Genomic DNA, 11467 nt, shown 5'->3' with positions numbered 1-11467 from the left:
CAGTTATTTTACATACTAACTTTAAAACACTGTGCCACAAGTGTCTTAACCAGGTATACTCGATGGACTGTCTTATATGAAACCTACTCCCTCCTATTTTTTGCTCCAGTCAAACTGTTTTTTAAACAGATTTACAGGTGCATCTCAATAAATTAGAATGTCGTGGAAAAGTTAATTTATTTCAGTAATTCAACTCAAATTGTGAAACTCGTGTATTAAATAAATTCAGTGCACACAGACTGAAGTAGTTTAAGTCTTTGGTTCTTTTAATTGTGATGATTTTGGCTCACATTTAACAAAAACCCACCAATTCACTATCTCAAAAAATTAGAATATGGTGACATGCCAATCAGCTAATCAACTCAAAACACCTGCAAAGGTTTCCTGAGCCTTCAAAATGGTCTCTCAGTTTGGTTCACTAGGCTACACAATCATGGGGAAGACTGCTGATCTGACAGTTGTCCAGAAGACAATCACTGACACCCTTCACAAGGAGGGTAAGCCACAAACATTCATTGCCAAAGAAGCTGGCTGTTCACAGAGTGCTGTATCCAAGCATGTTAACAGAAAGTTGAGTGGAAGGAAAAAGTGTGGAAGAAAAAGATGCACAACCAACCGAGAGAACCGCAGCCTTATGATTGTCAAGCAAAATCGATTCAAGAATTTGGGTGAACTTCACAAGGAATGGACTGAGGCTGGGATCAAGGCATCAAGAGCCACCACACACAGACATGTCAAGGAATTTGGCTACAGTTGTCGTATTCCTCTTGTTAAGCCACTCCTGAACCACAGACAACGTCAGAGGCGTCTTACCTGGGCTAAGGAGAAGAAGAACTGGACTGTTGCCCAGTGGTCCAAAGTCCTCTTTTCAGATGAGAGCAAGTTTTGTATTTCATTTGGAAACCAAGGTCCTAGAGTCTGGAGGAAGGGTGGAGAAGCTCATAGCCCAAGTTGTTTGAAGTCCAGTGTTAAGTTTCCACAGTCTGTGATGATTTGGGGTGCAATGTCATCTGCTGGTGTTGGTCCATTGTGTTCTTTGAAAACCAAAGTCACTGCACTCGTTTACCAAGAAATTTTGGAGCACTTCATGCTTCCTTCTGCTGAAAGATGCTGATTTCATTTTCCAGCAGGATTTGGCACCTGCCCACACTGCCAAAAGCACCAAAAGTTGGTTAAATGACCATGGTGTTGGTGTGCTTGACAGGCCAGCAAACTCACCAGACCTGAATCCCATAGAGAATCTATGGGGTATTGTCAAGAGGAAAATGAGAAACAAGAGACCAAAAAATGCAGATGAGCTTGAAGGCCACTGTCAAAGAAATCTGGGCTTCCATACCACCTCAGCAGTGCCACAAACTGATCACCTCCATGCCACGCCGAATTGAGGCAGTAATTAAATCAAAAGGAGCCCCTACCAAGCATTGAGTACATATACAGTAAATGAACATACTTTCCAGAAGGCCAACATTTCACTAAAAATGTTTTTTTTATTGGTCTTATGATGTATTCTAATTTTTTGAGATAGTGAATTGGTGGGTTTTTGTTAAATGTGAGCCAAAATCATCACAATTAAAAGAACCAAAGACTTAAACTACTTCAGTCTGTGTGCATTGAATTTATTTAATACACAAGTTTCACAATTTGAGTTGAATTACTGAAATAAATGAACTTTTCCACGACATTCTAATTTATTGAGATGCACCTGTACATTTGGAATGTAACGTGAGTTTAAAGAGCGATTCCCTTCAAAAAAAAAAAAAAAAAAAAACAGGCGGTTTTTAGGACAGCTTCACCTTGGGTCCGGATTATTTTTAATGACAAAGGAGTCTGTTTTGATAAAACACGGTGGACTGTGATTGGCCGTCTTTTTTAAACATCACAAATAAGGGGTGGTACGACTTGAAGCTTTACAGTGGATGATTGGCTTCTTTGTAATAAAGGCTAAATTAACAATTTGCCCCTTCATAAAAAAGGCATTTGTATGATGTACGTATAAGGGGCGTGGTCTTCCATCTTGTTTACTCCCCTTGATTGGTCGCATTTGAAGTTATTCTTGAATATTGCTTACAGTTAGGGTGAGGCTAGGACATTTACGGTCGCCCCAGTGTTTTAAAATCACAGCTGGTGTGACAAAAATAAAGCAATGAATAGATTTTCATCTGCCAACACCACCACCACCCACTCCTTCCTCTACGTCTCCTTTTTACTGCGCATGTCCTTAGAGTCAATAGAGACGTCCTCTTAAAGCCATGTTATGACCAATCGGAGAAGAGCCTGATAATTAAATTAATATGACTGTGTTCCATTATTAATAGAGTCACACCACACTTGCGGTCGGTCATTCCAACCATAGACAAAACAAAACTGTTAATTCCGCATTCTAGAGTATCCAGCAGAGGGCAACGATGTATCATTTTATGACCTTCTTCCAACAGCTCGACTTCAAGAGGGGTTTTTTGTTTGTTTGTTTTTAATTAATGGCAAGAACAATCTGCATACATACAGACGTTGCAATGAAAAATAAAATAAAAATACAACTGCCAGAGGAAAACAATTATAAGAGGTTATAAATCATCAGTATTTGTTGTCATTTTTTGTTAATGGCCAATAAAGATACCCATATTTCTATAGCATAAATATTAAAAACCAAACAGAGTGGGAAAAGTGGATTTTTGCCTAAAACTTTACACTTGTGAATGAAAATTTTCCAACAATAATAAACAAACTGATGACATATTTAATCCTTGAATTTTTGTTGTTATAGTAAAAAAAATAATATCAAAAGTATTTTGAGAGATTTTCTTGTTTCTGAAAGATATTTGCTTAAATCCTACCAGGAAGATTTAACAATAACACATTCTCAAGAAAAGGTGTTGAATCATCTCATCTTTGTAACAAAAAGGAAAAAAATTCTTAATTTTGTCAATATATTTAGAAAGCCTACTATTACTTATAACATTTGTCAAATCTTTTAAAAGACACCTCTCTAACTTTATTAGTCAATACATATTATGGGGAAGAGGCCAAACCAAATTCCAGCTGACTTCATAAATAGCCATCGAATGAAAAGTAGATGCTGGAATAGTTTTTCTATTAAGACACTTATGGACAATGTGGTTATTTAACTTGTCATCAGTAATAGGGGTTTCTTGAACTGCGACATTGTTGGTCAGAGACATTGGATCAAACAGTGTTTGTTCTCCTTTTAAAAGAATCTTAATACCAATAGGAATGGCATTTCTGACAATTTGAAACTCCTTTGGAATGGCCTTCAAAAGTACAAATTGCCAACTTTTTTAAATTTAACAAATTACTTTTCAGAATTACACAGAAGTTTGCCTATATCATATTTTCTCTGAATAGCCAAGCTCATGAAAATCTTGCTGTAGTGTTTCATCACAAAGAGTGATATCCACAACAAATTTTCTACAGCTCATCACAGTGTACTTGATAGAGCCAATGTTATAACACTGTATTAAAATATGGATATAATATGATATAATATGCCAACAATTATTTTCTACACTCCATTAGACTGTTGGGTTTGAATTGTATTTCAACTGAAGTAGTTTTCTACTTCAAAAAGCTGTACTGTAATTCAGTTCGGTTTATATAGTAGATTTTAATGGTTGTTTTAGGGTTCACAGGCCATGGCGTTACCTCTTCATGACAACAAAGTTGTAAAATTGGATTTAACGTCACACAGAAAAGAGTAATTCGCAATTAAATCACACTTAAATCATGTTAGCACGCATCTTGTTTATGTCGGTGTGGCTATACTTTTGAAACAGTGAGTATTTTAAAGTTTACGGATTGGCCCCCATTCACTTCCATTGTAAATGCCTTATTTTAATTCAGATTTTTGCTTTTATTAAAGAAAAGGAGGGACAAGTCGCAATTATTTTTGTGGTAATCAACATGATGCCACAAATGATGTCGATTGAACTTAACTTGTAGCCTATTGAACACGGAAATATTCCTTGAAGTTGAATACAAATGAACTAAAAAACAACAACAACAAAAAAAAAATATATATATATATATATATATATATATATATATATATATATATATATATATATATATATATATTTTTTTTTTTTTTTTACTAACTAAACAGTGGGTATATGTATATATATATATATATATATATATATATATATATATATATATATATATATATATATAAGGAACATTTACGCGAATATTTTGTATCTTTTACCAGGGAATGTATCAGACAGAGTGGAATGGTTCAAAGCTCAATATCACAATTTATCCATTCATCTTTGCATTTGTCAGCGTTTCTTGGTTACCATGGGAACATTCTTTACGACAGCGTCCTGCCGTGTTCTGACAGACCGGTGTCGTACGTTTTTGCAGAATCACCATGGCGTCTGTGTTGAAAGAGACTGCGAGCTTGTATGAAACGTTGAAAGGCGAGTGGAACAAAAAGAACCCGAATCTCAACAAATGTGGTGAAATCTTGAGCAAGCTTAAGGTAAGACCGATTATATTAGCTAATAACAGAACTTTTAAACAATATACTTTTACTGTTTTTGATACCTAATTCTGTCAGGAGTTAGCAGTGGTGCTATCCAGAACAATCCAGCCCGATTGACTCGCATTTAGCACATAAATTATTGTGATACATATCAGAAGAGCACAGTTTAATATCTTGTGAATTGTGTGTTTAGGATTTGCGTTTGCTGACCGCTAGCAGACGAAATTATACACGAGTGAAAATAACAGCGAGCTGAATGAGTATAGAGATTGTCATTTTATTAAAGCAAAGTTATATAATCGAATATTTTATTATCTTAATATTATTTAAGAACAAAATATACTATCTGAATTGACGTTATCAGTTGGTCTGATTTTGTAGATATCCCTGTTGGAGTTGAACTTCTTACCAACTACTGGGACCAAACTAACCAAACAGCAGCTTATTCTTGCCAGTGAGTATTTATAAAGGTTTGGTAACATTTTAGTGGTATGTTGTTGAAATGTCTGTTATATGTTGTTTCTTTTACAGGAGATGTCTTGGAGATTGGAGCACTATGGAGCATTCTGAAGAAAGACATCCCCTCCTATGAACGCTACATGGCTCAGCTTAAGTGTTATTACTTTGATTACAAGTAATTGCAATTCTTGGCCTTACACCACCTGTTTACTAGTTATGTACTACATATCTACTATTATGGAATTTGTGAAAATACAATGCTGATAATTGCTTATTACTAACTAAACAGTAGGCCTATTTGTAGTATGTTGTTTTTTGTTTTGTAAAATGGTATATATTGTTGTACAAAGTTGTCACATTCAAAATAATTTTTGGGGACAGATGCATTTGTAGCAAAGGGTATCACTTATTATTTTGCATACTAAGCACTTTATGTAAACTGAATTTCTTTCAAGACTAGTTAATGACTTGTGACTTTGCTCCTGTTATAGTTAATCCTTTCTTTTTTTTATGTTGCAGAGATGAGTTACCCGAGTCGGCCTACAGGCACCAGTTGCTGGGTCTGAACCTGCTCTTCCTGCTCTCTCAGAACAGAGTATCTGAATTCCACACAGAGCTGGAAAGACTGAGTGCAAAAGACATCCAGACCAATGTCTACATCAGACATCCAGTGTCATTAGAGCAGGTGTTGGGAAACATCTAGAATATTATTATTTTTTATTTTTTTGTAGTTGTCAGACACATACTCCTTTGTCGTATTGAATGCATATGGCAATGTCTTGTTTGTTTCCTCTAACTACCTGTGAAGTTTTTAGAAAAAACAACAACTTTGTGTTCTCTTGCTATTTCAGTACCTGATGGAGGGCAGTTACAACAAGGTCTTCCTTGCCAAAGGAAATATCCCTGCTGAGAGCTATACCTTCTTCATTGACATTCTTCTTGACACCATTCGGTAGAGTTTGGAGTTGTTCATAGTTTTAAAGGCCTTAACAGTAGCTGGGTTTCCATTCACACATTTGAATGTGAATTTTGGGATATCGCATTCAATTTGTTGAATGCAAACTTGACAAATTGAGCATAGAAAATGTATACGCTTGCTTGAGGTGGATAATAATTTTTTTTACTTGGTAAGAATATCTGCTAAAAAGTTACAATGGAAACACATTTACCAAATATTAAAATAAAATTAAATAATTTATATAGGAATAAAGGCCTTGTTTCCCCCTGGTGTTAAGATTAGGTTTTGGTGATTCAATCACGTGGTCAGCCAAGACACATTCCTGTTTCCACCTGGTATTACCATGAGTCTCAAATGCGTCTCCTGTGACCACTTGTGCTTGGATTTCGAGGGGAGGGTCTCTGATACATCATGTCAGTGTGTTACTACATGAAAATAAACTGCAAAAAAGTTATAAAAGACAAAGAAAGTGTGAAAAAAAAAAAAAAAAATGAGCTGTTTCTTCCAGATGCAGCTGAAATTTGATCTAAGCACAAATGGAATATTTCAAGCTGAATTCTATATTATTTTAGCATTAACCTGACCCGATTGTCATCTGTGTCTCTGCATGTTGATATCAGACATACTGAAGAAGATACGTAAAGTTCTTGTGCTTGTATATGTATTTGCTTTTTAAAATTTTAGGATCGCACGTAACCGGCAAAGTTAGAAGTCTTATTTTAGCGCAGCAGTTGATAGCCAGGTGAGAGGCGGTGCTTCGCTGCTGTCCTGGACGCATTCAGGATGGATTGCTGTGGTGAGTAGGGTGTGGCCGAGCAGTGTCTGGGCAGAGCGAAGCCGGAGAGATAAGTGGTGAATGAGTTCCACCTGTGTGTCACACCGGTCTCGCATTCCAGTGAGGAGCAGCAGGAGTACTTAAGGAGAGGAGACAGTGGCAGATGGGGAGAGAGAGAGAGACGCACAGAGCTGTGTGTGGAAAGTCATATTGTGGGACACTGAAAAATGTATATGCAATAAATGTCTCACGTGGATTGTTCACCCGGCTCCTGCTTCCTCCTCCATAGGAAAGGTAGAGGTCTTCCACAATTGTGTTGCACACCTCAAATGTGATGTGATCACATGCATTTTTGACTACCTCCATATGTGGTTTCTGTGATGCGATCATAAAAGTTTCCACCTGTATTAAGCGCTGACCACATGTGATCGGATTACCAAAGCATCATTAATACCAGGTGGAAATGGGGCCATAGATGTGCGTCAAAAAAGTCAGGTGACTTTGCCTCAAAAAGCAATGTGATTATATAATTCTCTCAGAGAATATCATCAATCTCATTGCATAGCATATCAAATATTGCTCTGGTTATTCTAAAATGCTGAACACAAAGCTACTGCTACCTCTCAGAACTGTCTTAAAAGCTTTCTCAGATGCAAGGCATCTTCTAACGATCGCAAGCAAACATAAGGTTCATGAGAGAATTTTATGTGCATGCTCTAAACTGCAAACAATTTATTACATAGAACTTCCACCGTCTACACTGGACACGAGCGGCACATCGCATCAAAAGCAACAGAACTCCGTTATAATCATTGATGCTGTTTACACTGGAAGCGGCGCATCAGTCGTGCCGACAATTAATGGGTGTCCCATTCCATTTGTGCTGCTGCTACTACACAAATGAAATGGTTTAGAACATTCGTGCCAATGCGTCCAGTCGTGCCGCGTAAACGCGCCCGGTGTAGACAGGGTGTTCCAATTTCTTGGCAAGTGACTATTTAGTTCTCATGTACACATGGGATGGAAACACTCCTTTTATTCTCATTGTATTTTCAATATTCTGATTTTTCACATAAATTCAAAACTTGGATGGAAACATGATTAATGACGAAATGTATAAACTGTTTTGAAAAGTTTTGTTTTCATTACAGGCTAATATGAGTATCTTGTGTTTTCTTTATAGAGATGAGATTGCAGGTTGTATAGAGAAAGCATATGAACAGATCCAATTCAATGAGGCTACACGGGTGCTTTTCTTTTCCACTCCGAGAAAGATGACCGAATATGCCAAGAAAGTAAGTGTTCAATGTGTTTGTCAGATATTCTTTGGTGTCTGGTTTAATCCCAGTGTTGATAAGAGATGTTATAGATGGAAGAATACTTCAGTTTCTTCAACATTGTCATGGTTTTGTGCTCTGCAGAGAGGCTGGACCCAGAGCCCTGATGGATACTACTCATTCAGTACTCAGCATCATAAGACAGAGGAAGTGACCATCCCCTCCACAGAGCTGGCTCAACAAGTCATCGAGTATGCAAGGCAGTTGGAAATGATTGTGTAGTGTGGCCATAGCGCCTTTAGAAACATAAAGGTTCACATTTGTTTATCCAAATATACAAATAAGACCATTGTACAGTGTGCTCAATTTAGACACAGGATGACACAACCCCAGTGAATGGCTCTCAGAGTGAGAGGTCAGAACCCTTTGGCCTACATGTAACCAATTTCTACTTTCTTATGCCTGTAAAAGATTCTGTTCAGCTGTTAGGGTTTGAAGGTATTCTGCTGGTGTGTCTTCTGAGTTTTCAGAAAGATTTTTTGAAATAAACATATTAAATTTCTTTTTTGGGTATTTACATGCTCTATACAACATTTGTTTTCCTTTGCAAAGTTTGATGGGTTTATCGAAAGTGAGTTTTTGTAGAAAAAAATGGATCTGACTGGCACGATTATAGATGTTGTCAGCAGCTAAAACTTAAGGGTTCAATTAATTACTATACACCCTTTTGATGCCCTTGCCTTGTATCCTAGCAACTGAATGAGGACTACAAAATTTGCAGATGTTTTGTAATTGGCAAGTTCTTTTTTTCCTGTAATGGGATGATCCCTCCTCTGAATCAGAAAAACTGTTTATTTCTTTGATTTTATTAAGAAGAAAATGTCTGACTCTTTTAGAATATGAATTCTGAAACACCATATAGTCAACTGCACATCATGTTGATTAGAGGCAGAACCCAGTGTATATAGAAAAATACCACAAGTAATATTTATTACTTGATACTAAACTGATCATAGGTATGTCACTATGCCTATAACTCTGCTGCCGATGTTGCTGTAGGGTCTGTTTCACGTTTAACTTAGAAGACTGATGAGCATAGTTGATGTAGACCACTAAGATTAGGATACATTTGCATTCATGTTTGTGACTGACTCGCCATTATCTCAAATTTGGTGGGAGTTCTGGTTTTGTACGTTGCTGCGGATGGTTTGTGTGCACAAGTGGTCAACAATGAAGGGGTGCCAGCGGCCCTCAGGATGAACTGGACGTGCTTTTATCATGCCTGTATCATTCTCAGATTTCAGAATACATACACTTGCTGTGTTTTGTTTTTTGTCCCTTTTGCTTTACTTGCTTAGGTCTAGAGCATTTCTTGAGCAAAGGAGTACGGTGAAGAGCAGTTGAGTCCTGTACAGTAGAGGAGTTTGGCTCAGCAGCTAACTGGTTCTCAGGATGAATGATCCCTGAAAGCATACTGGTGACAAACTGGGATAACGCTTTCATACCTTGTGGAGCACCACTTTCTTTGACTTTTCCAACAGGAATTACCGCTGACTGTCTGGAGAAAGAGTTTTTAGGAGAAACTGTGGTGGAGCTGCCAGTTGTACTGCATGCTGCCTGGAGAAATGAAGGCATTTTATTGATGGACAGCCTACCTATTTTATTAATTAAAGATGCATCTGTTGGCGAAGTGAATAGTTTTGCAGTGCTAGTTGTGCCGCTTGCAGTGTCCACAGCTGTAGTGGCAGATTGTGGATGCTTTCCTGAAGGTTTGTCCAGTGGAGCTTCTATTGCTGGTGTGAAATAGATGGGTAGGTTTTCAGTAGTCCTGTTAACTGATTGTGGTGCTGGAGTGATTGTACACTCTGCAGTCTGGTCTTTGGGTGGTCCTACATGCTGCTTTTTCAGTCCAGATTCAGGAGGAACTTAATAAGGATTTGTGATTTGGCTGGATCTTGTGTCATCAACCAATTTCAATCCTGCAGTAAGCAGTTGGTCAGCATAGGTTGTTCTGGGTGGTTTCAGAGGTGAACCCATGGGGCTGAGATGTCTGTAAGCTATTAAGACCTTTCTCTCCTGTCATATATGGCTCATCTCTTCAAAGTTCTTTTGATGATAATGAAGAGTTTTTTTAAACAACAAATTTTGTATAGAAAACAAAAAACTGGGTAAATCTCATAAAGAACATGTCCAGTTAAATTTGCCACAAAATCCTAAGAAAAGAAATAAATTATATTTTGCATAAAGGTCATTTATCGGAGCATATAGAACCATCTGACATTTCCTTCACAGGCAAAAGAATTAAACACTTAGTTCATGATAACTTAAATATATGCTTTAACAATATTAATTGCCAGTTTCTACATTAAATGATTATAAATTGACATTGACATTAACCTGATTTGAACATTTAGTTATTCAAATCATTAGATTATTTATTCACACTTGTTTGAAAATGATTAAATAATTGGTCACTTTCTGCATTTTCAAATAAACACGAAATATTAGACAGAGGATTACTTACCAGGAGTCAATGTAAGGAAAGTTTAGTGATTGAACAGCTGAACTTTCCCTAGTGGGTCCACTTGTTTTCACCTTCAGAGTTTGATATATTTATTATCTGTGTTTGCTGTGGTGCATCACATGTTTTCTTGCACTTCAGCGTGTTGGGTTTAAGTAGAGCTGTATTTTCAGGTACAGTGTGTGCGGTCTAATAAAAGATGCATTTGTTAGCACAGACTTTAACCTTTCCTCTCTCTGATCCTGTTGGGAGTCTGTGACACTCCTGTTCTGCCCGCTCCGTACGGACTCAAACCGGCGTCTCCGGCGTGGGAGGCGGGTGCGCTAACAAGGAGGCTAAAGGCTACAGCCTTTTGTTGCTAGTGCACCTCTTGAGGTCAGGAGAGTAAGATTTATACACATTGTATCACTATTGATCAGCTGACCACCGTTAAACTCACCCCACTAAACCTCACTCCCATCCGGGTCACAGCACCATGTAAAGGAGTTATAAGGGAAAGGAGGAGGCGAGAACCGGCTTGACAGTATAAATAAAGTTTAATGATAAACTTAAACAAAAACACACAAACATAAACACATACAGGGCAGCTGCCCATAGTTCTCTCGCTCTCTCTCGAACTGCCGTCTCGGGTCACCTTTATCCCTCGCTCACCTCATCAGGCTGATTGGGGTCTGGGCGTGCGTCTTTCCGGCCCCGCCCTCCTTCGCGCTACAGAGTCCTTCCCCTCTGTAAGGTTTTAATTTAACATTGTGTTAGTGTGAGTGCAGTAGCCCACATGTTGGAAAAGCAACAGTCCACATAGTGTATGTTAGTCTGATTACTCATGACATTGTTAAAGACTTAATCTCCTTTGTATTACTTGTTTTGACAAACGTAAACATAGGGAAGAACGGGTCAAGTTGTCATGCAGTAAAGTGGCTAAAAGGGCTATATCTACAGTAAGTAACTGTTTTGAGTCAGTAGTCCAAATGCATAA

General features: G+C 37.7%; 1 protein-coding gene across 1 annotated transcript; it reads left to right on the top strand.

The window, feature by feature from the left end:
- Window positions 1–4340: 4340 nt before the first annotated feature.
- psmd8 (proteasome 26S subunit, non-ATPase 8) lies at window positions 4341–10822 on the top strand. The gene is made up of 7 exons (XM_051656326.1): window positions 4341–4498; window positions 4883–4955; window positions 5033–5135; window positions 5480–5645; window positions 5812–5912; window positions 7877–7988; window positions 8115–10822. Exons 1-7 carry the CDS (start codon window positions 4388–4390, stop codon window positions 8250–8252), a joined length of 804 nt encoding a protein of 267 aa, XP_051512286.1. The 5' UTR covers window positions 4341–4387; the 3' UTR covers window positions 8253–10822.
- The last annotated feature ends 645 nt before the right edge of the window (window positions 10823–11467 follow it).

This window comes from Myxocyprinus asiaticus, chromosome 26, assembly GCF_019703515.2.
Source record: "Myxocyprinus asiaticus isolate MX2 ecotype Aquarium Trade chromosome 26, UBuf_Myxa_2, whole genome shotgun sequence".
NCBI lineage: Eukaryota > Metazoa > Chordata > Actinopteri > Cypriniformes > Catostomidae > Myxocyprinus > Myxocyprinus asiaticus.
The sequence above is the reverse complement of the archived record's forward strand: the minus strand, read 5'-3'. Positions and strand labels throughout refer to the sequence as shown.